At 41.7% G+C, this 27852-nt stretch overlaps 1 protein-coding gene and 1 pseudogene across 1 annotated transcript in view; both read right to left on the bottom strand.

The window, feature by feature from the left end:
- Positions 1-1939: 1939 nt before the first annotated feature.
- Positions 1940-3662, bottom strand: LOC118833700 (annotated as a pseudogene).
- Positions 3663-12752: 9090 nt separating this feature from the next.
- The window catches only part of LOC118846702 (protein hinderin-like), a 291103-nt gene continuing 276003 nt past the window's right edge, over positions 12753-27852 (bottom strand). Inside the window, exon 6 of the mRNA XM_036755471.1 lies at positions 12753-16515. Within this exon, the coding sequence (XP_036611366.1) occupies positions 16308-16515 (208 nt within the window). The 3' untranslated portion in view covers positions 12753-16307. The remainder of the gene's footprint in view (positions 16516-27852) is intronic.

The raw sequence follows: 27852 nt of genomic DNA, 5'->3' as shown, positions 1-27852 counted from the left end.
GACTTCTGTGTTCAGAAAGTTGTGGTCAATATTTGGGGGGGGGTAGTTTCAATTTTATTGGCACTGAAACCGAACATGATGTGACTTTAGAATAAACCCGTCCAGACAAATAACAAAAAAAAGTACACATAAGACACATGCACAAAGTCTAGTCTTCTGCCCCAGCCTCCCATGGGGTGAATTACTGCCCCAACTCTTACTTTCAGGGGCATAACATCAAGATAACCTCTCAAGGCCCAGGACAGCGAGAGGGCTGTTACATTTTACATGAAAACATGACTTCAGAAGGAAGCCAGATGGCAGCTGGGTCCCGCCCCCATCCCCATCCCATTGCCCACTGGGGAAGGGAAGAAGCCAGGTCTGTCGAACCCAGAGAAAACAGACAGAAACAGAAAAAAAGCTGCAGAACAAATAATAAAAATAATAAAACAATCTAGCGTGACCTAATGTGATGATGTCGTCACTGATGCGGAAAGCGTTTTACATTAATCTCCTGCAAAATATCTTCTTTATAATACAGTATACACTTTCAAGGTGTGGGAGGGATGGGAGGCCAAAACGCAGCCCTGCTCCGAGATGAGAATGAGATTCTATTTATGCGTAAGAAGAAGGAGGGAATCCCCATTTTATTAGATGGTGGGTGGGGGAAAGGTACATCATACAGGCATCATATTGGGAGGGTCCTGGTGCCCCCCAGCCAGCCTGGCAAGAATGCCTCAACAGCGTGCCAGGTGGGGTGGGGCGGGGTAGGAAGGGAGCGGCCAGGACATTGAAAAGTGACCCACAGGCAGCCTCCCCCCTGGCACCCCGCCCCCCAGAAGGGGGTGGTGAGGAGAGGGGCTGTCTGTAGGGAGGTCACCGGGGGCAGGCATGGTCCCATCCCCTCCATACATGCCATAGAGGTGTGTCTTAGGAGACTGGAACATCTCTGGTATGGAGTGGTAACATCCAATTAACCCTTTCGCACACACACCTTGGGCAATCTCCCCGTAGAGGGAAGGAGGGACTGTTTGGTGGGAGCTCCTTGTCTGCTCAGGCCTTTAGGATATGGTGGATGCCACAGACCCAGGAGAGAGCTGGGTGACCACTTCCCCAGGACAGGGAGCTGTGTGCTATTCCCCTGGGTTTTCACTTCATTCAGTCTTACTAGGGAAGGAGGGAGGGGAGGGGCTGGCCCATCTAAGGGAGAAGGGACAGCCCCCAAGGCACAGGTGGCCAATCAGAAGGCCTCCTGCCTCCAGCCCCCATAAGGCACCCAAACAGCAACTCTAAGGCACTGTTTTGCTTGGGGGTACTGGGCAGCCAAGACTTAAAATGTTTTTGGTGTCTTGCTTGAATCTTCCTCCCTCCCTTCCTCTCTCTTTCTCTCCCAGGGTGCTGAGTTGCCAAACCCAACTAACCAGGCCAGGGTCTGGAAAGGGAAATCAGGAATGGCCTGATTTCTCTTTCCACCTAGGCTGCTTTCCCCTCTCCTGGTAGCCTGAAAGGTTCTGGGTAGATCAGGGTTGGGGAATGTCTCTCTCTAATCTTTGCAGTGAGTTCCCTATTCTCTTCCCCAACCCTCCTCCTCCTGCCTTGCACTGAGCCACAAGAACTTGGAGAAGACCCACATGTGCCTAGACACCGTGCCCTGTGGCTGGGGCTCTCTGATAGGAAGGGAAAAGGGGCAAACCCAGCAGTGAACCACTGGGGACAAGGGTAGGAACGAAGCCTCTGGAGAAGTCAAGTCAGGGCCTGGACTAAGCTGGCAGCTGAGGGCAAGGAAGAGGGAAGGAGGGGGTTCAAATTTCTCTCCCTCCTCCTCTCTTGTGGAGAGAGGAGGGTGCTCTGGGATCCCTGGAGGGCCGGTTGGTTGGTTCAGAAAGGGCAAAGGTGGGGGCGGGGGGCGGGGAGGAGGAGAGGTCAGAGATGGCTGGGAAGGGGGGACGGGATAAGAGGATTACATGGACTCAAATTCGTCAATTAGCTGCTTGGTGTTACCCTGGCGGATCTGACACAGGGTCTTATACTAGTCACACCCCAGACGCATGTTCTCTGAGTGAATCATGTCTTTGGTTGTCTTCTTGGTCTCATCTCAGGCATTGGCCAGCTCTGAGGTCAGGGCCTTCAGGTGTTTCTGGACCCGCTCATTCTTCTCGCCCTCAGTGGTCCACTCTTCCTCACTGCTGTCCTTGGTGGAGGCCTCAGCCCGCAGCTCAGCACTAGCTTCAGCCACATTCTCATCCAGCTTGTTGTCTTGCTCATTCTCATGGGGGGTGCTCACGGCATTCTTCAGCTCAGCCCGGGTCTTCTCCAGGTCCTCCTGGACCATTTGGGACTTCTGCTGCCATTCCACAGCCTCGCTCTCCTTCTTCTGCGGGACCATCTCCAAGTGGCTGATCAGGGCTGTCAGCTCTGGCATCTCAGAGGCCAGCTGCTCCTGGGTCTTCTTTTGGTCCCAAGAGGCCCGGAGCAAGGCCTCCTTGGCCTCCTCAGCCTCCTGCCGCTCCTTGGCCAGCTTTTCAGCCTCATCCTGGGCTCGCTTCCGCTCCTCTTCCAGCTCCAGAGTTTTCTGAGTGTGCTCTTCCAGTTCTAGCTGAGCTTTCTTGGTCTGTTCCTTAATCTGCTTCAGTTTCTCCATCAGCCCCTCCTTCTCCCTCTCAATATTTTCCTTCTCCTTCTCAGCTAGCTCTCGCTTCTTCTTTTTGTTCTCCAGGAGGGCCCTCTCCATCTGCTTCTGGTGTTTCTCCTCCTGGGCCTGGGCCTTCATCTGCTGTACCTCAATGGTGTCTAGCTTGCGGCGCCGCATGTACAGCTTATGGTTCCCCATGCACAGCGCCAGGATATGCTTGTTGATGCGGGACGGGGCGCATAGAAGACAAAGTCTGGAGCTTTCTTGTCAATTGGCTTCATGTCAATTGGCTTTTATCATTGAAGGAAATGTTCCTGATTTCGCTCCAGGGGAAGGCAACCTTGGGGGTCAGCCTGTCGTTCTGCTCATAGATGTTGAGTCCCAGGGCATCCATGCCCAGCCACAGCTCGGAACCTTTCTTGTTCTTGATGCTGAAGTAATTCACCCCATACATCCCCAGGTCTTGAGCTATCTTCAGATATTCCAGGACAGCGTCTTCCCTCATCATACCCCGGTGCTCCTCATGCCACACCTGGATCCTCTCCTCCCACTGATCTTTGTTCAGCTTGTGCTGCTCCAAGACTCTCTGGGGCAGCAGCTTGTCCCCAGCCAAGTAGCCAGCCTTGTGCACCTCCTTGTTGAAGTCGCCATACTTGGACTGGACCGAGTAGGAGGCCAGTAAGACAGTGGTCTCCGGAGGGCAGTAGATGTAATCGTTGAGGGTGCCTTCCTTCACTTGCAGGAAGAAGAGGTGCTGGGTGATGTCCTGAATGAGCTCCTCGGATACATCCTCAGGGTAAAACTTGGCCTGGAATTTGAAGAGCAGGGGGCTCCCCTTCCGCACATCCTGGGCCGTCACCTTTTTGTTGAGTTTTAGCCATGTGGAGAAATCCTTGGCATCTTGGTACTGCAGGCCAAAGAACCAAACCTCTCTCAGGCCGATGGTCTTTACGACCTGGTCAAAGAGTTACTTTCCAGTCATGTTCAGTTGGATGGCAAACTCCAACTCAGCATCTATGGTGGTCACCCGAATGGTGATTGTCTTGGGCATGGTGGCAGGCGAGCTGGCAAAGTTTCACAGCAGGCGGTGAAGACAGGTGGCGGCCGCGACTGGAGCTCTGGGGGTCCAGGGCTGGCTGCGTCCCTAGAGGTAGAGAAGCTGCTGCTCGGCTTCCTGCTAATGGATCTGACTCGGCAAACCCCACCCAGAAAAGAGCCCTGTGAGCAATATTCTTGTATTATTTTTTGCATTATGGTATTCAAGTTTTTTGACTTGTCATGTTCTTCTGGGAGACCTATTGTTTCTACACATTTTGTCTTTTAAATCAATGTTTTACTTAAATAGAAAACATGTTTTCCTTTAATGTTATTGCTTTTTGTTTCTCTTCTTCTAGATTTCTTTCATTTCAATGCATATGCATTCCCAAATCAGTTGTCCTCTTCTTTGTTTCTTTGGTGAGACTTGCCATCATATATTCAAGTTTTTCTCTTCTGTCAATTATTTTTGCTGTATAGGCCATAAATTTTGCTCTCACAATTCTCCTTTCTCTTTTAAACCCCTCAGGAACATGCTGTGTTTCCATGTTCTCAAAATGCATAGGGTCCTCTCTGTCTTAGCAACTGTTAAACCACTTCCTGTTTTGCTGTGTTTATTCACAGAGGCTTGAACTCATTTACTAGATCTGGAGGCCATTATTTCTTTCTGCTGATAATGTTTTCCCTGTTGGTTTATCTGTTTATGCTCATGGTCTTTGAATTTTCTACCTCCTGAAATCTTTAGTAATTTCAATCTTTTTTTCCCCTTATTTTTCTGTATTACACACTTTTTGACTCCTTCCCTTTTGACTATGGTTTCCCTGGAGGCTGGATTTCAAAATCTTTACCTCCTTTCACACTGGGTAATTCATGGTTCATCAGCCTATGTGTATGCCCTGAGTGACTTTTTATGGGGGACAGAAATGGCCCCAACCAGATATTGGCCTCTTTCCCTTTGGTTTAGTGGAGTGCCATACAGCTCCCCACCCATGATGCCCTATCTTGTTCCATCTGTTCCTTGGTTCTCTGGGCCAGCAATACAGTGTTGTCACAATGGTGCTACTGCAGCCTTAGTTGACTTCTGTCATTTGGAGTTTGGATGTCCAAGGTTTGGGGGAAGAAAGAGGATTAGGGTGTTGGGTTGAGCTCTATTTTAGGCCCAGGCATGTGTCCTGCCTCTTTCCCTCCATTTGAATCTCTGCTTTTTTGAAAAGATCCTTTGCAGCACAGAATGTTGCTGTGGTATTGGCCATCAAAACCTCCACAAATTTCTCCACAGCAACAAATGGATCTCCACAGCCCTGGAATTGGTGGTGGGGGTGGGAGGGTTGGAACTAGAGGGGGTTGTTTTGTTGCAGTCTTCTAGGTCAAGTTAACTAGTGGGGAAGGGGTGCTGAATAAACTCTAGTTAGGTGTTAGTTCATAAAGTTTTTGACCTTTTAGGTTTCTGGTTTCCTAGACCATGGAGACAGCAGAAATTGCTTTATATTTGACATTGTTTCTGATTTTGAGAAGTATGAGAAGTCAGGAGAATCAGGGAAAATTCTAGTCTTCCTGCTTGTTGGTCACAAGACTCAGAAGTCACTTAATTTTAAATCTTTGTTCCTCCATAAGATTTTCCCAGCCTGCTCTAGCCCATATTGATCTCCTCTCTGAATTTATAGAAGTGTCTATATTACTTACTGGGTAATTGATCCCAAATTCACATTTTTTATTGTATTACATGTTGATGTGTTTATGCCTCATCTTCCCATTGAAACTGTATATTCTCAAAGAACAAGGGACTACTTTTTCCCATTTCCTGCAGCACTGAGCACTGAGCAGACTGATTGAAAAGAGGGCTTCAGGATGAATTCTTGACTATTCCCTAGTTCTACTTTTGCCCCTTAATATTTTAACTACTACCTGGCCCCACCCACCCCATTCCATGGTCTTTATGCTAAAATTTTCTTTTATTAGGGAAATGGAGGGGAACTCTTATTCTGGTTTTGGCCATGGTGCTCTAGGATTGTATATTTAATAACTTTATATTTGTATGCAGTATTTACATTCATTGTGTCACTGCTAGTCTCAAGCCACAGAGGCAAGAACTTGGGTAGGTAGAATGTAGAAATGAAGGGGAGAAGAGAGAAGACAAAATGAAGTAATAAAATAGAAAGGTGTTACCACTTCTAGGGCTGTATCCCAAAAAGATCATACAAATGGGAAAAAGATCCACATGTAAAAAAGTATTTATAGCAGCTCTTTTTGTAGTGGCCAAGAATTGGACATTGAGGGGATGCCCATTAGTTGGGGAATGGCTGGGCAAGTTGTGGTATATGAATGTAACGGAATACTATTGTGCTGTAAGAAATGATGAGCAGACGGACTTCAGAAAAACCTGGAAAGACTTATATGAACTGATGCTGAGTGAGGGGAGCAGAACCAGGAGAATATTGTACACAATTAGAGACACACTATGCAATGACTAACTCTGACAGACTTGGCTCTTCTCAGCAATGCAAGGCTCTAAGACAGCTCCAAAAGACTCAAGATGGAAAACGCTATCCATATCCAGAGAAAGAATTATGGAGTCTGAATGCAGATTGAAACAAACTATTTGCTCTCTCTTTTTTGTATTGCTTCATCTTTCTTGTGGTTCATTCCATTGATTATAATTCTTCTTTGCAACATGACTAATGTAAAAATGTTTAATGGGAATGTATATGTAGAGCCTATATCGGAATGCATACCATCGAGGGGGAGAGAAAAAGAAGGGGAGAAAATTTGGAACTCAAAATCTTGTGGAACTGAATGTTGTAAATTAAAAATAAATTTATTAATTTAAAAATAAAAAAGATAGAAAGGTGAGAAAGGCACCTGGTGCCTGGAGAGAAAGCCCAGGGATCTCTAGCCAAAGATTTATTTGGAAGGAGGAAAGGTCAAAAGAGATGTTGAAGCAACAACATAGTGAGAAAGATTTGAGGCAGCATGGTTCAATGAAGGCAATACTGAACTTGGAGTCAGAAGGCCTGGGACCGTGTACTGGCTCTTCCATGAACCAGCTTTGTGACCCTGGGCAAGTCACAATCTCTCTGAACCTCAGTTTTCTCATTCCTACCCAATGCATTTGCCTTACAAAATGTCTATTTGCATACAGCTAAAAATCCACAACTATTCTGTAAAATGTTGAGGATGGACAGAAGAGTGGGTGAGAAATTAGGGCTGAAGAGATGGATTTGGAAGTCACCCACCCAGAGGTAGGAGTTGGATTCATGTGAACAGATAAATGAGCTCCTATTTAGGATCAAGATAAAAGAACTAGGGATCTAGGCTAGAGGTTGGGGGTTAGGCAGAGTAAAGGTGCTGGGTAAGCATGATAGTGGAAATCCACCTGGCTCCTTAAAACATCTCTGTATGGAAGCTCAAAGAGTGGGGATGGTGTCTGATGTTTCCCTTGTGCATAGTGTTAGGAGCCCATGAGAGAGGACAGAGAAAGCATACTCATACCAATACACATGATGTACAAATTCAGGGCAGTTTTGGGCTTCACCATTGTCTAAAGCATAAAAGGTGTTTGATGTTTCTTTATTGCAGTTAGTCCACAGCCCAACTAATGGATTTCAATTCTGCAGAGTTCCATGGGCCTTTGGATTATGGAAGGCCCCCGTTTATCTCCATTCCCTAACTGTATTCTCATGGGTATGATAGTGCATCCTATATAACTATGGTAAAGGACTGTGTGCATATATGGGAATGACATGGATAAGCAGATCCAAATCAAGAGACCTCTGAGATGCCTCCAGAACTGGAAAAAGCTGGTCTCTTTCTGTCCCTGTATAGAATCTATGGATGAATCAAATCTTATTGGGTAAGAAGGAACTATTGCATCAAGACTTCTAGCCTGATTGTTCATGACTTAATCTGAGGAGAGAGATGGAGGCAAAGTTGGGGTCCATTACCCTCAGATGAGTCCCAGAACAGCAGGGGGCAGTATTAAAGGCTAAGACTGGCATTTTACCACAGAGCTTAACCTATCTTTTTTGAGAAGGGTGATGCAATCGAGACAAATGGGGACAGAAAACATTTCCTTCCATCACTAAACTGCAACAGACTGAGAAAGAGTCACTGACAGAGGGCAGCTTTATAACATGTAGGACAGGTTTCTAGAACTCACCTTCCAACCACTAGTTAACAGGACTTCCTACACTTGAGAGGTCAGTTCATTTTAACATAAATTTAATGAGGTAATCCTTTCATTCTGTGCATATTCCCAGGTGTTCCAGTGTACCTAAAGTGTTCATCTTTCCCCAAGCTGGGTGGATTCTACAGTCTCCCTCATTTTCATCTCATGAGCCAGACAGTTAAGATGATTAGACTTTCCTTTAGTCTCTCAATGTTCAAGGTCCTTTGGACTTTGGATCCCAGGCATATGGTCTCTGCCGTGAGGGAGAAGAGAAAAGAGAAGGAGAATAAGGAGGAGGAGAAGAAGGAGAAGTTGCCTGATTTGGTTGCATAAATGTGATGGGAGAAACCTTCCCTTTGGGTATTTATGGCTCTGCCTTTAGTTCTCAAACTCAGACTCTCTCAGCACAGAGGCCAACTTAGTAATGCCATTAAAAAAAGTAATTTTATTTTTTATTGATATTTTGTTTTTTTATATTGCCATATAATCTCATGTAATCCTTCCCTTTTCCCCTTCCTGAGAGCCATCCCATATAATAAACAGTACTTTTTAGAGAGGAAAAGTAAGCACAACTGATCAATGCATTGAAAAAGTCCAAAAACATGTACAATATGTAACACCTGTGCACCTCCTGCCTCCATGACAGTAGGGGGGGTGTAGGTTATTGGGGGCATCTTCTCATATCTCTTCATTTGAATTCAACTTGATCTTTATAATTTTATTTCCTTAAATTTTTGGAGTGTTGTTCTTTCCATTAACATTGTTGTAGTTACCGTGTATATTGTTTTCTTGGCTGTTTACTTTGCTGCATCAGTTCATCTAGAGCTTTCCATGCTTCTCCGTATTCATCATACCCATAATTTCTTATAGCACAGTAATATTCCATTACATTCATGTACCACAGTTTGTTTGGCCATTCTCTGACTGATGGACATCTATTTTGTTTCTAATTCTTAGCTATCACAAAAAGTGTTGCTCTGAGTATTTTGGTATATACTGGGCCTTTTTTCTTAATAATGGCTTCCTTGGGGTATAAGTCCAGTAATGAAGTCTCTGGTTCAAAGGGTATAGATATTTTTTCACTTTATTTGCAGGCCATTTTGCATGCTCCACCAGTAATGTATTAGTGTGCCTATCTTTCCTTGCATTTCTCTTATTAGTGATTTGGAGCATTTCTTATGTGGTTGTGAATACTTTGTAGTTCTTTTGAGAACCATTTGTTCATATTCTCTGACCATTTATCTATTAAGGAATGGATGCACACACACATCTATATCTAGAGATACACATTATCTATCTATCAATCTATTATCTATCTATCTATCCATCTATTTACGTATTGGACACCAAACCCTTATCAGAGAAATTTGAAGCCAAGTCTCCCCCTTCCCCCATTCAACCACTTCCCTTATTCCTTATCCTTAACCCCTATCCTAGATGCATTAATGTTGTTTGTGCACCAGCTTTTTAGTTTCAGGTCCCTCTTCTACTATAAACCCAGTATTATGTCCCTTCATTTTATCTTTTTTTAAGGTAGCCCTGTTCCCACTGGCTTTCTTCCCCTCACTCCTCATGCTCTCATTTGATGTTCCTTTCCCTTTAGGGTATTGTTTATTGGTTGTTTTTATTTCCTTTTATCTAGTTACACATTTCTTATCCTACTTTTTTCCTCTCAGTCAAGTAGATTTCTCCTTCTTTTCCCCTTTAGCTATTCCTGTTCATTAGTTTCAGTTTTTGTGTCCCTTTCCAAAAAAGGAATTTCTCTCACTCTCTTCCTCATCCTTCTGTTTACTCTAGACCCTCATTTTCTGACTCATGACTCCTATAATTATCTGGTCTCTCTCTTTTCTCTGTATTCTTCATACAATCAAAACTTCCATGGCATCCATTCTAGGCTGTACACTCTGGGCACTTTCTGACACTGCCTTGCAGGGCTTACCCTATGGGTTCTCCTGTTCCATTGTGCCTCATTCCCAGAAGAATGTCAATTATTGCAAGTGTTGGGAAAGAACCTGATCCATGGTAGAGTCCCTCCCTCACCAGATCCTTAATTATGCAGCCCACCACTGATCTATAATCTCTCCTGTTGACCTTTTTTTCCTCCACTACATTTGCCTGAAAATCTCCATGCCCATGCTCTCTCACTCCTCCAGGCACTAGTTGCCCCAAGGGGTTCCAACTCCCCATCTCCCTTTACTGACCATCTCTTTTCACTTACAGGAGGATTCATTGGTGGAATGTTCTCCTACATCCGAAATAAGGCCTCCTTCTTTTCCCCTCCTTTTCAATTCCCACCCCTTTCTCCTTATCTACTCTCCTACAGGCTCTTCTCTTTCTGAGACCAAAGGTCATCTTCACCTCATTGCTAACCCTTGATTTAACCCAACATATCAATCACTCCTCTCTATCCCCTTGCTACCTCGTCATGTTGTAATGTAGTCCCACAAAGATGCCCTGATTCACCTGTAGGCAGAGTGTCATCAGGCTCTGTCTGTAATATCCCATCTGCTTCTTTGCTGCTACCCCTACCAGATTTCCACTTTCATTCCAGTCTCCTTATGTACACTTAGAAAGAAGTCTCTTACTGATCTCTTTGTTGTCACCCTGTTGCTGTTGCTGTCCTTAGCTGCTGCATTTATTCACTCCTCCTGCACTTCTGTTGTTTGGGTGTTTGAGAGGTGAATAGTCTGTTTTCTGGTTTTCTTTCTAAAAGTGTTCAGACTTTTTATTACTCAATGTCCATCTTTGGTCCTGTATGGCCAGGTCACCCTAGGCTGCTTCCTGAACTCCACTGCTCTTTGGAACACATTATTCCACTCCCTCCTCCTTTTCCTAGTGGGTGCAGAATAGTCTTGCATTATTTGAATGTCCCTTCCTTTGTATCTGAAGGTCTTCCTCCTGATCACTTGCAGAACTGTTTCTAAGTTGAATTATTAAATTTAACCACTCTGTGTTGGAGTTTGGAGCTTTGGGGTTGTTTTCTTTTACATATCAGGAGGTTGTCTGTGAATTCTTTCATTGAGAATTTCATTTCTTATGTTCAGAAGTTCTGGACAGTTTTCTAGTATTTCCTTCATTACAGTGTTAAGATTTTTTGTCCTGTTGTAGTTTTCTGGGAGACCTTTGATCCTTATGTTGTCTCTGTGCATCTTCTTTGAGGTCAGTATGCTTTGTTTGCATAGTCAATAAATTTTCTTTTAATGTTCTTGTTTCTCTTCTCCTAGGTTGTCTTTCACTTCTGTGTATTTTCATTCCCAGTCCATAGTTCCGTTTTGTTTCTTTGGTGAGACTTGCTATTGCAGGTTCTATTCTGCTCTTTATTTTTCCTGGATAGGAAATAAATTCTGTTCACATAATCTTCATTTCACTTTTAAACCATTCATAAATAGCATAAATAGTGGTTCCATGTTCTTAAATCCCACAGGGTCCTCTGTGTCATCAAATGTTGGATCAATTTTATTTTGTATCAATCGAGATCTGGATCTAAATCTGGAGGCTTTATTTCCTTCTGTTACTGTTTTTCCTATTGATTTATTTGTGTTCAAAGTCTTTACATTTTTCTCTTCTGAAATCTTTGGTGCTTTCAGTCTCTCTTCCCCCCACCCCTCCTTATTTTCGTTAACATTCTCTTCCTGACTCCCTCTCCTCTGATTGTAGTTTCCTTGAGGCCTAGATCTCAAAGTGTTACAGCCTCCTCCCACACAATTCATGGTTCAGTATCCTTTATCTCTTACCCAATTGACTTGGTCAGAACTGGCTCCAGCTAGATGACATGCTCTTTCCCTCAGGCTTGGAAGCCCCCTATATGCCCAGTGTCTTGTCCTGGTGACCTGTCTCACTCCCTCTGTTCCTCAGTTCTCTTACCTGACAGTTCAGAGCCTGTTTTATCTGTCACTGGCTGTTCAGAATTTTGTATTGCTGGTGCTTCCAGGTTGGTACCCCTAGCAGGCTTTCGTTCTTGAAGGGCTGTGAAGCTAGCAGTTGCAGCTTGGGCAAACCTCCACAGTCTGGAGCTGGGGTCTCCATGACACTGGAAAGAGAGAAGGGGGACTGGGTTGTAGGGATGGCTTTTGATGTAAGCCTGTGTCATGTTGTTGGGTCAGCTAACACAGCTCTGCTGCTGGTAGCATGAGAGATATGGAAAGGGTACTGAGTGAATTAATAGTCAGTGAGCATCAGTTCCTATGTTTTTGAAGTTTATACCTTCTTTTGGATTCTGGTTGTCCTAGACCATGAAGATAGCTAAAGTTCCTTTATCTTTGGTGTATAATTTGTTTTAGAGAGGTTTGAGATGTCATGGGGACTGGAGAAAATGTCATCAGGTATGTTACTCACACGACCTTCGAGTCTGCTGAGCCCTTTTCTATATCTAGTGGAACTTTGTTCTTTGTTCGTCACATGCCTAGTTTGTCTTTCAACTAAAGGTTCCTTCTTGCCATCTCCTCTCCCTTATGCCTTGTTCTTTTTCTGGAATCCCTATATCTTGAATCTTTTTATGCCTGGAATTTGGCTTCCTAGCTGACTAACATCTATTTGCCTGTGACATCAGAAGTTGGAAACCAATCAGACTTCCTTGAGTGAAATCTCTCCACTGGTCAGTATGAAACTCCTGGATCTCTGCAGTGTTTCTTGATGCATGGAGTCACAGACCCACAAATCCCCACCAAGAGATGACAAATGATGGCCATTGTCTGGGTGCGGCCTCTAGATTTTATCATCTTGCCTTGGCCTGAAAACCATGATGCCTGTGATATTCTGGTGATCTCTCTGGTTATACCCCTTTCTACTCCCATCCTCTTCCTGCTGTGAAAGTGTTGGATACTGCCCCACTTTGGGAGTGGTGGTGGATTTTTTCCCAACATTTTCATCTTACCACCCCTACCTTTCCTCTCCGTGCTCCTTTAGGAATCTCTTTCAAACTAAAATAACGAAACTTACTACTTTTAGCATGGATTGCATCATTTAATTCTTCTGTGAAGCTCCTTTAGGTTGGAACAATGGACCAGAATATCTCATTATTTCACCCCTGTTTCCAGTCGACCTGGAAGGGGCCTAGTGTCTATACAGAGACTTAAGTGGCACTTGGGCTAGGAAGATAAGCTTTAGGGAAGCTGTATCAATGTCCAGCAGAGTTGTGTGTTTGCTTTTGCTTTCAAGGCAGGCCTGTCTTCCGGATAAAAGCAATATAAGGATAAGCCAATACTAGATTCATATGGAGGAAAACAAGCCATATAATTTATTAACTTTAAAACTTCATGTGTATATAACCATTGACCCACATTGAAAAATACCATGCACAAAGCTGAAAAGGGGAGATAGGAGACCTCTCTGGTCACCATAGACTAGACATAACCAGAGGCCCCATGAATCCACCTGCCATCCAACAGATTTCCACAGTAGTTGCCACAGAGATGGACGAAGAGGTGTTAAGAGCAATCTTTGTGGAAGGGGTACAAAGGCTCCCCCTCATCCCAAGATAGCTAGGGGTACTCTGGACAAGGTACTATGTGGATGCAAGAAGTTCTTCTGGAAAGGTCACTGGTGGAGGACTGTTTTTAATTGTTGAATTTTGGCTTTTAACACCGAGTGTTTAAGTTACTTAGAAAATAATTCCTTAAAGTTTTATTTGGTTCTTTTCTATTTTATAAACACTGATTACTTTTTCTTCCTAGCCCTATGGGGTATAAAGGAAAGCAGAGCTATAACTGCACACATGCCCCTGACTTGGGCTTTGTCTGTGCTCAAATGCTCCTCTGAGATAGGACTTGAAACTCGGTTGAGGAATGTTCTTTCATAGCACTATTAGTGGGAGAACTCCTTATTCGGATTCTGTCAAGTCTTTTAAACTGTCAAGGATAGGAAGACATGGGTATGTGTTCAAAGGATGGAGGTAAGGATTGAGATGGCCTCTTTGCTCCTTTATATTTTAAAAGTCCAGAAATGGTCACTTAACAACTGGGACACTCTATAGGCAGGCTTAGGTCTCAAAGCTCCACCAACAGCTTCTGTACCTCCATATATCGATCTATATGTACATGCACACATACACATGTCAGACTAAAATGCAAAAACACACCACTCAGAAGGTAATGAACATGTTGGATTGTTAACATATACATTCCCCACAAGGAATTCAACATCAACACTCACAAAATAACAAGGAGCAGCCAAGTGGGGCTGGCTTATGGAAAGGAGATGTAGGGGTAAAGGCACTGCTGGAAACCAAACTTTGCTCTTCCAAATGGTCCATCCATTAGCTAATAAAAGAGGCAATTAAAGCTGTAGCAACTGAGTGAAACAAGACAAATGCTGGATTGAGACCTTGAAATGTGGTTCTTCTAAAGGTTGCCAGGTTTCCTGAATGTGGCGCTTATTCCGGAGGGTAGAAAAACCACTGAATTGATGGGGAAAAGGATCCATCAATTTGGTCACCTCGGTGAAACCCTCTGTTAAGCTGAGTTTTGGGGGGACAGACTTGGTGTCCCTGTGAAGCACAGCTAATCCAGGAGAGTGGAGTTTATCCATGGCCAGTGAGCCACATGGGCTACTAAGGGCAAGGTGGCTAAGGATGCTAAGGAGGCTTACTGGTTTTACTAAAGAGAATGGCTTTGGCTTGTCACTCATATTTTGGTTCCTTTCACATTGGAAAAATGGTCCAAATCTCCAAGACTTGGTGGAAATTCAAAACTTGCCTAGATTTCCCCTTTCCTCTCTACCCTCTCCCTCTTTGCATCCTTCCTCTCTCCCCCATTATCTATACTTAAAGAGGAATAGGACTGGCTTGGTTTCCTTCACAGAAGTGACCTTTTATTCTGCGATCGAAAGCAAGTTTTCAACCTTTCAAATGAGCAACTGTATCTGAGGATAAAGTTCTGGGAGCAGGGGGAGAGAAGAGGAAATTCTGGAGGTAACTAAAAAATTTAGTGCATATGAAAAAATATAGAAGAAATAAAATTTTCTCTTCTCCTTTCTCCAAAGCATAGAACAATGAGACCAAGCCTGGGGGTCCAACCGGAAGGGATGAGTTCATACAGAATAGTTTTGGGCTCAAACTACTAATCAAATTACTTAGACCTGCCTAGTTCCAAAAAGTTCAGATCCACAGTATAACAGTACAGGGCAAATTTAATGCAAGAATCCAGGAAGGTCCTTACAACAAAGTTTTATAAATCTGGAACTGTTGTCACAGTGAGGCCTCTACATAGCTGGCAAGCTTAATTTTAGCTGCCAATAGTGGTCTAGAGAGGCTTGGTCTCTAGTAATTGTAATTTTGTACATTGTACAGTTTGGGGGCAAATGAAAGGCAGAGTTAGAAGTACAAGAGGTCGCTGTCTGGTACAGAGGTAAGTCTGATCAATAGGTCCTTGGGACACCTGGTAGGGATTCAAAGTCTCTACAATGCAATATGTGCACTTCCTCATCACTAATGTCCATAGTTTTGGGGATCATAGGAATGTTAACCTTACAACAGGGATAAATGGAGCCACTCAGCCTTTAGAACTCTGCTGCCATTTTTCTACTCATGTATCATCTTCCCTTATACAGATGCATGAAGCACGTAAGAGAACATCTGGTTGAGCTCAAACAGATTCTATGTACATAATTAAATGCTGGTGGGGAGACTGTACCCTAGCGATTTCCAGTTTAAAAATTATATAGAGATCAGTCTTATTGCCTATAGGAAATGGTGGTGACCACCAAATACTGTAAACTGGTAGGATAATTGCTTCAGGTTTGTTTCTTCTTCAGATTTTTCCCCTGCATTCAGAAGCAACCATCCAATGTTTCTAGGTTTCTATAGTACCCATTCATATATCATGGTGTAGTTCAGAGGACTGACTTGTATTCTTTCCTCATTTATTCCTATGGGCCCCTCTTGCCAGATAGCAGACATTTACAGGCTATTCCCTGCTGAGCTTCCTTAGGGCCTATCCATTAGTGTTGCTGGGAATAAGAAAAGGAACCCTCCTTTGCTGAGGCTTAGAAAACTCAGCTTCAGAATTAAATGACTAAATGTGGAGACCAGCTGGTGGTGAAAGAAACAGAGAATGTGAAAGAGCCTGTCCTTTTAGAATAGCCTGTGTTACAAAAATGCTGCTTTTTAATTAACGAATGATATTTGAACAAAAACCAACTTTCTCCTTGTGTACAGAAGACAGAGAAAGAAATATGCTTGGGAAATGAAGCTGGATATGCAATGGATTCTGAGATGAAGAAATAATGTCTTATGTTAATTTTCTAATTGCTCAGCACATGAAAGACTATTTTAAAAATATAACACATTTTGATTGGACTGACCAAACCTTAGATTACTAGCATGATCTCTCAGTTCTAAATTTAACAGGGTGCTAGTGAAATAGATCCCTATGAAAGGAGTGACACAGTTACTTTTCAATCAAATAATTTAAAATGATTTTGTGGAGAAATAAATCCATCGCAGAGACAGGGACATAAAGTCCTAACTCCTGTGGAAATCCTGTAGCTCATGCTTCAGCATCAAATGAAGAAAATTTCTTCTAGGATCCGACTTTCTTCCAGCTCTTCATATGGGCCACATGCCCTTGAGGCCCAGGCTAGCTTTCGGGGGCAGACCTGGACTGGACTGTGATTCCAGGCACAAGCTTCCCTTGAGAGAGGCGGCCGTAGTCTAGGAGCAGAGCTGGGACTCAGGGAATGGACCAAGTCCAACAGGGTGCTATTGTACCTGTGAGGAAAAAAAAAACATACAAATGCCCAAATCATTAGAACAGGCAAACTCTCCAGAGAAAGATGGGCTGCTTTGTGAAAGAGCTGGCTCACATAATGGGAAGATGGACAGAGGAGCAAATGTGTCAAAGTTAAGAAACGAAAAAGGCTTTAAAAGCCTTTCTGAGTCCTTTTCTTCTGAATATTAGAACATCCCCTTTTTGCCTTAGAGATTTGAGACACTGGGCAACTTAATCTGAAGACAGAAACAAACTAAAGGGGAGAGACCATTTTTCTGTGCAGCAATCTCATCCAGGGAGAACTTGACTGAAGTTAAAAGACCATACAGCTTGGAGGTCATGTTGTGGTCTATTACACAACCCTCTTAGCCTCTAATTTAAGGACAGGTTATATTTACCCCCAGGGTAGAAAGACTGTGAATCATACATCAATCTCCTCTTACTATATGTCATAATAGGATCTTTAGACTACAATAAAGCCTCATTTTGGCTAACAGCTGTAGCTTCCTCCTCCACCAAATCTTTGTTAGTGAACAAATAGTGAGTGCTTATTCTGTACCTTGTATATTGACGGTTATTGAGAAATAAATGTTGAATGAATGAAATCGGTGAAAAAAAGGGAGTAGGAAGAAGTGATAATCTTGGAAAATCACTTAAGTAATAAACCAGTCCCTAGATTCTGTGTATTTCCTATGTACAATTCAGCCTAGTAGTCAAGATCTTTCACAGTTTGATCACACCCATTTTCTTCAGTTTTCTTTCCAAATATTCTCCTATACTTACTGATGCTAAGCTCTAGTGAAACTGAACTTCTGGTCATTCCTTTACCATACCTTGTACCTTTTCAATTTCATATCTTGCTTCACACTATCCTCTATTTCTTATTCTCATGGAACGTCCTTTCCTTTACCTAAATTTATGCTGTTCAAAATCTTACCTGATGCGTCCTTCAAGATATAGCTTAGATGCGGCTGCCTCCTCCATGAAGCTGTCCCTTAATACTATGGACTACAGTCAGAGCACTCAGCATCGCTGCCTTTTAATTATAATTAGTTGTGTGCCAAGTCTTATCTACAGATCCAGACTCTAAGTTTCCAGAGGCCAGGGATTTGAACTTTTTTGTTATCCCTGTTGCATGAGAAAGGGGCCCAGCAAATATTTCTTACAAGAATTACTGAAAATGAATGACAATAGTGAAGAAGGCTATAGGTATATGGGTCTTTGAAAGATTATGTTTGGAAAAGAGTTAAGGGTACAGAAGGAGACCAAGAGGAAAACCAGGAGAAGGGATAAGAAATAAGAAGAGAAAGAGCTCTCAGTTTAATATGTACCCACTCTTCACCAATGCTGCCTTCTCTCAGCAAAGGCATATAGAATATAGTCACAGAGAGCCCCTGTTTATATCCTATATCTGCCCTCAAATCAACACAACACAAAACTTTGAGGGGTAGAAAGAGTCTGGGTGGACAGGATGGAGGCAACTGCCCCTGAGCCCACTTTGATAAGGGAAGCAGTGAAAGTCAGTTAAATACATAAGGAACCTGGAAATAGTGGCTGTAGGGAGCTTGAAGGATTGTTTGTATCCACACAACAGTGATGGATCAGGGTAGGGGCTAGTGACTAGTGCTTAATGGAGCTCTTTAAATACATACCTAGAACTCACATTCAAAATAAATCAAAGAATCTTTACCTCTGTTGATTCTTCTCATTAATACACATTATGTATCAGGAATAGGTGCAGACTCTCTTGTTCCCTACACACTCTTCCTAGAGCACAGAGCCCCCACTGGGGCTTTCTTTCCTTAATCAATTGTTCTTATTTCGAGACTTTTGCTTCATTTCCTACTATACATCCTGAGTCCTTCCACTCCTACTCCCCTATCTGCCCCATACTTCATTCCAAGGTTTTTCTTACCTTCCAAGGCAAATCTAAAGTGACAGAATGCTATGGGAGGGATTCAGGGTGCTCCCTCTAACCCTCTAAGTCTCCTAGGCCATACATGTGTATTGTAAGAGTCTTCTGGGGGAATAATAAGAACTTGGTCTTCCTAATGTTGTACATTAACTTGTATAAAATAATGAAAATGTATAATCTGATACACATAAGATGAACATAAAGTTTCAGACATCATATATCTCAACAGAAAATTAAGATCATAAAAGATGGCCCTTCTCTCTTAAAAGGCTATTGACTCTGGGTTAGGGAACAACCTTCATAATAACTCACATCTCCTTATTACACGTATGACTTTGAGTGAGTCACTGTACTTGTCTGGAACTCCATTTTCTAATCTGTAAAGTGAGGGAGTTGGAGCAGCTAGATGGTCTATTTTTTGGGTCCCTTCCAACTATAACTTTAAGATCTTATTACACAGTCCTTTAAGATATACAAAAGTGTTTTTTGTACAGCAACATTTTAAGGGGATAGCATCTCTTGCCCCCTCCTCATATCCTCTTATTCTTATGCCCTTCAACTGAACCTCACCTAATCAGAATTATGGTAGCTGTCATGTACTATACTGATGTGACCCTCAGGTCATGTCCCCCTCTTTCTCAAGGAGTTTAGCACCCAGCTCACAATATTCCTCTTTTTCCTAACTGCCATCCCTATATGAGAATAATAGTCATGTTGATACTTCTTCAAACTCCCAAACCTCCAGTTTCTTCAACCTTTTCAAGCACTACTCCTTTATTCCACTTTAGTGACACCCAAGGATGGTAACACACCGGAACTTGCCATCGCTCAGAACTATTTCCACTTCTGTAACTAGAAACTTCAAAATTCTCTGTCTTCCCTCATTCTCCTCTCCTCTGAACCTCACCACATCCAAATTGCCATTTCTTCCGCCTTTCTGTACTTTAGGTCATCACTTTAGCTTCACCCTCCCCTCCCCAAAGCTTCAGTCTCACATCACATACTGGATATATTCAGACTAGATATCCTCAACTCAATATTTTATAATTTCAACCCAACCCTATCCTCTGCTCTCGAATTCCTTGCTCCTTTGTCCTATCATCACTCTCCTCTTGCCAAGTCTCAGCCCTTGATTACTCCCACCATTTGCCTCCTTTGCTTCTACTCATGAATTGTTGAATGAAGCTAGAAAAAATTTCACAACCTGACTGGGTATACTTCAAATTTGTATTTTCCAACTTCTTCTAGGCCCTCATTGAAGTGAGGTATTCTTTTTATTCATTCTAATTGATTCCCTAACTCCTCACAGAAACTATTACAAACCTTTTCTTCCTTCTTCAAGGTTCCCCCACCCACCCCCATGACACCTCCTCAGCTGATGACCTTGTCTCTTACTTTATTGAAAAAAAATCAAGACTCCCTCTTTTCTCATTATCTTTATCTCCATTGCCACTACCTTCCACTTCTCCTCTTTTTCCTCAGTCTTGAACAAAGGGATGGTCCTTCATGCCAAGGCTATGCCCTTGCATATGAACTCGATCCTCTTCCATCCCTTCCCATCCAGCAGACGACATCCTCAACAATCTCCATTTTCTCTTGAGTCTTCAATCTCTTCATATTAACTGGCTCTTTTCCTACTCCCCTCAAATATGAGGACCCTTTCTCAGCAAAACTTGTTGAAAAAACTGCCTAATTCCAAAGGACCCATAATAAAAAATGCTATCTACTGCCAGAAAAAGAGAACTGATGAACTCTGAATGCAGACTGAGGTATACTTTAAAAAAAAAACAAAGCAAAACTTTATTTTTCTTGTTTGTTAGTGGATATTTTCTTTTGCAACATGGCTAATGTAAAAATGTGTTTTGCATGGCTTCACATGTATAATTGATATAAATGTTGCTTGCCTCCTCAAGGGGTGACAGAGGGGTGGGAGGAAGAGAATTTGGAACTCAAAAGTTTAAAAAAATGAATGTTTAAATTTTTTTTACTAATAATTGGGAAATATTTAATGAAATAAATAAAATATATTTCAAAAAAGAAGAAAAAGCTATCTCCACTGGATATTTCACCTTCTCTCTTTTCATTCATTCCTCAGGCCTTTGCAATATGGCTTTTGACTTCATGACTCAACTGAAACTGCTGTCTTCAAAATTACTAATGATGTTTCATTTGCCAAATCTGGTGTTCTTTTCTCATTCCCAATCCTTCTTGGTCTATCTGCTGCATTTGACATTGCTGACCAACCTCTCCTTCTGAGTACTCTTTCCTGTTTCAGTTTTTGTGACACTACTTACTCCTGGTTCCTCTCCTATCTGTCTGACCATTCTTTCTCAGTCTCCTTTGCTGGCTTTTTATTCATATCAATCTTCCTAACTGTGAGTGTTCCCCAAGGTTCTGTCCTGGGTCTTCTTTTCTCCCTCTACACTCTCTCAGTAGCCTCATTAGCTTTATAGGTTTAACTATCATATCTGGGCAGAAAACTTCCAGATCAACACGTGCAGTCCCAGTCTCTCCCTCAAGCTTCGGTCACACATCACACGTTGCCTACTGGACATTCCAAACTAGATATCCCAGAGCCATTCTAAACTTGACATGCTTAAAACTACACTCATTATCTTTCCACCTTTAGCCCCCTCCTCTTTTAAACTTCTCTATCTCTGTCAAGGGCACCACCATCCTTTCAGTCTTCCAGGTCCATAACCCTGGGATTATCCTCAATTTCTCCCTGTCACTCCCAAATCTTACCATTTCTACTTTCACAACATCTCTCACATTTAACCCCTTCTCTCCACTCATACAAATACATCTTTAGTTCAGGTCCTCATAAGCTCTTACCAGGATTACTGCAACAGCCTAATTGGGCACCTCATCAAGTCTCTTGACTCTAGTCCCTTCTACACATTACTAAACAAGTAATTTTCTTTAAGCACACATCTGACATGGGACTGCCCTACTCAATCAACTCTAGGGACTTTTAATTGCCATTAGAATCAAATAGAAATGCTTCTGTTTAGATTAACCCTATACAACCTGGCCCCAACTTGCCAGCCTTATTGGATGTTACACTCACTCTTCAATCTAGTCAAATTGACCTTGTATTTCTCCCCTTACAACACCCTATATTCAGTTCTGGTGCCTTTTTACTGGCCCATGCCTGGAATATACTTATTCCTTACCTCTACCTCTTCTTTTTCTTTAAGTTCTTCTTTTTCTTTAAGTTAGAGCTCAGACACCACCTTCTTCATGAAATCTCTCCTGAACTGCCCAATGGATAGTGCCCTTCCTCCCAACTACCCTGTATTTAATGTTTTTTGCAATATGCATACACACACTTTGTGTTTATTCTATTTTAAAAATATGTACTTGTTTCCATTAGAATGTAAGGTCTTTATAAGAATTGTTTCATTCTTTGCACTTAATTCCCTAGCACCTTAGAACAGTGCCTGGAACATAATATGTGCTTTATAAATACTTTTCGATTGAGTGATTGAAATCTAATGCTCTTTCTGCTATGCCGTGCCAGCTAGTAAATGGCAGAGTTAGGACTGGAAACCAAGGTTTCTGAATCTAAGTCCAATCTTTTCTTCCCCTAGACCATGCTGCCTCTCATTAGACAGGCCTTGCCATTGGCAAAGTGAGTTTCTTGCACATTTCCATATATGATGATTACAAATTGTGTAGCCCATCAGATATATAACCTCTCTCCAAAGTCCCAGTCAGGATATGAATACCACCCCAAGCACTGGGATGCCATGGAGTTTTCTAAGGGATGAAAACTGAGCTCATTGTAATTCTAATCCTATGGTGGGGCTGATCTTTTTATTAGAAATTCTTTCACATGTTTTATTCTCAGAGTGTCAAGGAGACCACTTTATTTCCAACACAATTATCTCTGTCATTCAGAAGAAAAACCCACCCTGTGCACAACCAAAAAAATCTTTATTTAAGGAATAAACCAAAGACTCTGGAATTGTTTATAGGAAAATTTGCCTATATAGAGTGCAAATCTGGGATCAGGCTCAGGGAAGCGGCTTCGTTTGAACTTTAAAGATGGTATAGTGATATTTCTGGTATTAATTCTCTTCTTCACATGGGACTCCTTTGGTTTTTATCAGGTACAAATACTAAGCTTTCCATCCTCTAGCCAATTTCATGCTTGTAAAGGGCTGGGGGAAGAGATGCCATTTGTATTCCCAATGAATGGACAGGAAAGCTATCTTATGTTTTCTTTCTTTCTTTTTAAAGGAGGCAGCTTAAATTTGGCCATAGGACTCTTTTTCCCCCATACAATCTCTCATTTTCCAACAATGCAATAGAGGATAATTAAGAAGTCTTTAAAGTAAAAAGGAAAGAAGAAAATAGGATTTGATACAATTTTTTTTTGTTTTGTGGGGAAAAAAAGCAGAGTAAATTAGGTGATGAGTATCTAGATAAATAATATTGATAGCTACAAAGTGGTTATGTTAGAAGGGAGTTGGTAAATATACCCTAGCTAATCTGATGCATCCCTACCAGAAAAATTTTATAAAGGACAGTCTGAAGAAAGGGACATGATTACTCCTCTTTGTCATTAGCTTAACTCAGCTACTTAAGAAGAAGCTAGACTTATAGCTGTGCAACTCATTTAAGAATAGTTTTTACATCTTTATGTGGTTGTGTTTTTTAACCCTGGTTCCCCTCCCCTAAAAATATTAGACATATACATAGCCATGTGCACAGTAATTCACAAACTAGCTAACCTACCTGGTTTTATTAACCACACCTACATTTCTCTCCAACAAATTAATCTATCCTAAAGTACAAATGCTTATCTTCATTCCTGTGCTGGTATCATAAAAATTCCATTTCTCCAGAAGCCATATTCAATCACAGATTACACAGTAGGGGAAGAGCAAGTATGTTTGTAGGATGCAGGTCCTTGGAATTCAGTAGCACCCCACAGCTAATTTCTCTAGCAAGTTTATCTAAGTTTTATAGCATTTCTGCTATCAGGAAGGCCAAAAGATTTGACAGATTAAAGAGCAGCAAAATAGCAAAGATTACTTAAAAACCTAGGTGCTGGAAATCAGCCTATTTGACACCAGAGTTATATATGCAATAAAGAAAAAAATTCACTTAGGATTAAACACTAAATATCAGCAAAAAGAAGTGCCTTTATCAGTTTGTGCTCTCTGAGCAGCCAGTGAGCCTTAGATTGCTGAAGTGACATCAGACATGGTTTGGCTAAAGGCAATCGAGGTGATCTTGGAGAAGGAAATGGCAAACCACTCCAGTATCTATGCCAAGAAACCCCCAAATGAGATCATGAAGAGTGACAGGACTGAAATGAGTGAACAACAACAACAATCAAGGTGATCTAGTATGACCCGACCCTCGAGCAAGTGCTTTCCCTGTAGTCAGATGATTTAAAGGGGAGCTACAAATTGTGCAGATACTGTTTTTTAAAGCACCCAGAGTGTGTTCTAGCCACAGGCATCACACATTCCTAGTCCATTGGTGTTAAGCTTCCTTTAACGGGTTTATCTCAGTCAGAATGCTGAAAAGAAAACAGCTCATGTGACCCCTCTCCCTGCAATGCCAACATTATAAGCTCAAGGGAACCAATCTGAATTTGGTTGCTATGGCCTATTTGTGCCCATGGGAGTCCTCCTTGTTAGTGCTACACTCTGTGATTCTATTTGCCTCCAGCATATACTGGACTTCAAAAGACACAGAGGATAACTGTTGTGCTTGCTCCCAAATTTCCCCACTGGGGTGGCACTCTGAGCTGAAGTAAGGCAGCTGAAATCTGAAGCATTACCAGTCCAGGGAGGGGCCCGTGTATTGCTCAGCCCTAAAGGATCAGAGCAGAATATAGCTCTTCTGCACGGTCCATCTCACATCCTGCATTGTTTTTGTCTTTGTTTGAATTCAGCTTTTTATTTAACATGCTACAAAAGATATTTAATCAAAAAGAACAAGGGCCATGCCATTATCTGACTTTTTGATTCTTCTTTATTTGCTTTCTCTTTACCCGTCTCCTTGGCAGGGGCAGTTGTACTGGGAGGAGCTGCTTACACACAGCAGGGGCAGCACCAGGTGCTGGAGCAGGTCCACCTATTTCTACATTGCAGAGGAGATTTTTAATGTTTACAATAGATAGGGTATTTGTAAAAAAAAAAAAAACAGGCTAGAAGAGTTCAACATTTATGCCTACTGTGTTAATGAGGACATTAGAGTTCTATTTTATGACTATGACATCATTATTCTGACACAAGCAGGTTAGGAAATGATCATTTTATGACCTGGCCCAGGGGAGACTTGCTTATAGTGGAACTAGTCACCAGGTGAAGTGAGGGTTCACCCCAAAATACCCTTGGCTTCTGAAGGACTGCATGGTACCTTACAATTGTAGAGCTCACACATTGCATTGTTCACTCAATATTAAACTCTGTGTGTATGTATGTGGGTATATGTGTGTGTGTGTGTGTGTGTGTGTGTTTGTTTGGGTGGTGCTGGCATGGTCCCTGGTTGGCTATAACTTATAGGAAACTTCTAGAGGAAGTTCCTAAGGTAATATACAGCTAGATGCTACAAGGGATAGAGGGCTGGGCCTGAAGTCAGGAAAACCTGGGTTAAATCTGGATTCAGATACTTATTAGCTATGTGACCTTATGCAAGTCACTTAACCTCTCTCTGCCTCAGTTTCCTCATCTGTAAAGTAGGGATAATAATAGTACCTACCTCCCAGGGTTACTGTGAGGATTGAAGGAGATAGTATTTGTAAAATGCTTAGCACAGTGCCTGGCATGTGGCAGGTACTTAATAAATGCTTGTTTCATTTCCTCCTCCTTCCCACACGGTGAAGGAGACCACAAGTAGGTGATACACTATCCCCAAATTATTTCAGTCTACACTCCTTCCTTCTTCTTTGTCATTCCTGTGGAGTTCCGCTGCATTCACAATTTTGAACCACACAGTCTAGCATTTGATCTCATATTGCCTTACACTATTCTTTGTTTAAGTGCACCAATCTTGCCTTTCCAACTAAAGAAAACCATGAGCTCTTTGAAGGTAGAGGTCAAGCCTTCTGTCCCTCCACCTCCACCCCCATCAGTGCCTAGAACAGTGCTGGGTATTGTGAGAGCCTAATAAATATGAAGTGACTGATAGAGGTCTTTTCTGAGAATAGGAGAGGCCATTAAAAGAAGCAGGCTGCACATAGGACTGAACTGCATTAAGAAGAGATAAGGGAAGACACAAGAAGAAAAAGGAATTTTAGTTCATGGCCAGTTGCTATATAGAGGTGTAGCATTATATTTACATTTAACATATAAGCTTTATATGTGAGGAGAGAGAAATACTGTATACAGAAAATAGAGCATTCAGTGCTACCAGGGAATGGGTCTTCAGTACACTACATTGACCTTGTCCCTTCCCTTCACAGACTGCCAGTGATTCCAGCATTTGGGACAAATCACAGGAGTGGCAAGGGCTTGTGGAGTCCAGGGAGATGGTGGCTCAATTTAGCATCTCTTCCTCAGTGGACAGTGTCACTCTCCTCCCCCACATTTTCAGTGAGTCTCTAAGTTGGGAAGTTGGCAGGCTAGTGTGGCTGGCTGGAGGAGGCTCCTCTACTTTCCCCCATCTTCCTCAACATTTTTCTCTTTCTCCTTCCCTCCATGACCCTCAGGATCTTCTTTGATGGTTACAATAATGTATAGAACTTTATGGGCAATTTAAGGGATTCTGGTGAAAGGGTAATTTTGACTGTGGACTCTGAAGTTAGGCTGATTTTAGAACCTAATTCTCCTGTATCGTGTAATGATTCCACTGTATCTTGCTCTGTCATCTTTTTATGGGCATGGTGCCTCCTCAGTGACATTATCAGCTCTGTGGTCAACTCTTTTGTTCATTATTCAATCACAGAATATCAGGGCTGGGATGGATCTTGGAGGTTCTTTACTCTATATACCCTCCCTTTATCTCATTTTACAGATGCGGAAACCAAGGTGCTTTGTCCTTGATTTCACAGCTGGTAAAATAGAAGAGAATGGACTTTGTTTAAACTTCCTACTATCTCCACTTTGTTCTCCTCCCCTCGCCCCAAACACACTGACAGCTCTGTATATAGGAGCTGTGGAAATGCTTACTGAATGAATGACTAAATAGAAAAGTGGAAAAAGTTCTATACAAAAGTAAAAGTTTGAATTATCTGAGGAATGCAAGGGAAATTGTTTGAGATTTGTATTGGGAAGTGATAGTATGAGAATAATTTGGTTGGGAGAAAATAGAGATGAAAAGCAAGAAGATTAATGAGTGTGGCTCATGATTATATCACTAAAAACAGGAACATTCTTTTATGTAAAAAAATCTTAAAAAGCATGGAAAGACTTTTCTTTAATATGATCAAAAATATAAATCTAAAATCAAGAGCTAGCATTATTTGCAATGGAAAACCAGAAGAAACTTTTTGAATAAGCATGATGGGGAAGGCAAGAAATTCCTCCCCACCACTATTTTTTGTCATAATTTTGTAAATGCTACTCTAACAATAGAAAAATAAAGGCATGAACATCAGCAAAGAGGAGACAAACTTGTCCTTATTTGCAGATGATGTGATGGTTTACTTAGAAAATCCCAGAAAATCAGTGAAAAACTAATTGAACTGATTAATGACTTGAAGTAAAGTAGCAGGGTATAAAAGAAATTCAGAAAAATTATTAACATTTCCATAAAATAGTAACAAAAACAATACAGAAAGTTCTATTCAAAATAAATTATGAAACAGATAAAATATTTACTTTTTACATATCAGAACACACGAGGGATTTATATAAACACAACTACAGAAATAAAGGAAGGCTTAAGTAATTGGAGAGATAGACTTGTTCTTGGTTGGGCTGAGCCAACATAATAAAAATTATTATACTACCTGGATTAATTTTTAGATTTGGTGTTTTGCCAAATAAATTACTATGGGGTTAGTCATATTGTTCCTTCCAGTTCTAAATCTATGATCCTATGATCTAGAAAAAAATTGGATTAAACAATTACAAAATTCACTTAGAGGACCAAAGAGTCTAGAATCGCACGGAAAAAAATGGGGAAAAAATGTAGGAACAAAGAGAACATGACATCTCAAACTATATTATAGACATCAAACTATATTATAAAGCAGCAATCTATAAAACTGTTTAAAATTAGTTTAAAAATATAGATGGGTGGAATGAATTAAAACCAAGACCCAGAAATAATCAAGCACAGTAGCCCAATGTTCAACACAACTTAGAATACAAATTACTAGGGGAAGTATTCTCCATTTTTACAAGAACTACTGGGAAATGGGAAAGCAGTTTGACAGAAAATAGGTTAAGATGAACATCTTATATCATATAAAGGAAGCTCCAAAAGGTTAAATCACATCACTAAAAAAAAAAGC

This window comes from Trichosurus vulpecula, chromosome 1 (genome assembly GCF_011100635.1).
Source record: "Trichosurus vulpecula isolate mTriVul1 chromosome 1, mTriVul1.pri, whole genome shotgun sequence".
In the NCBI taxonomy this organism is placed as follows: Eukaryota; Metazoa; Chordata; class Mammalia; order Diprotodontia; family Phalangeridae; genus Trichosurus; species Trichosurus vulpecula.
Note: the sequence above shows the minus strand (reverse complement) of the source record. Positions and strands in the feature narration are given on the sequence as shown.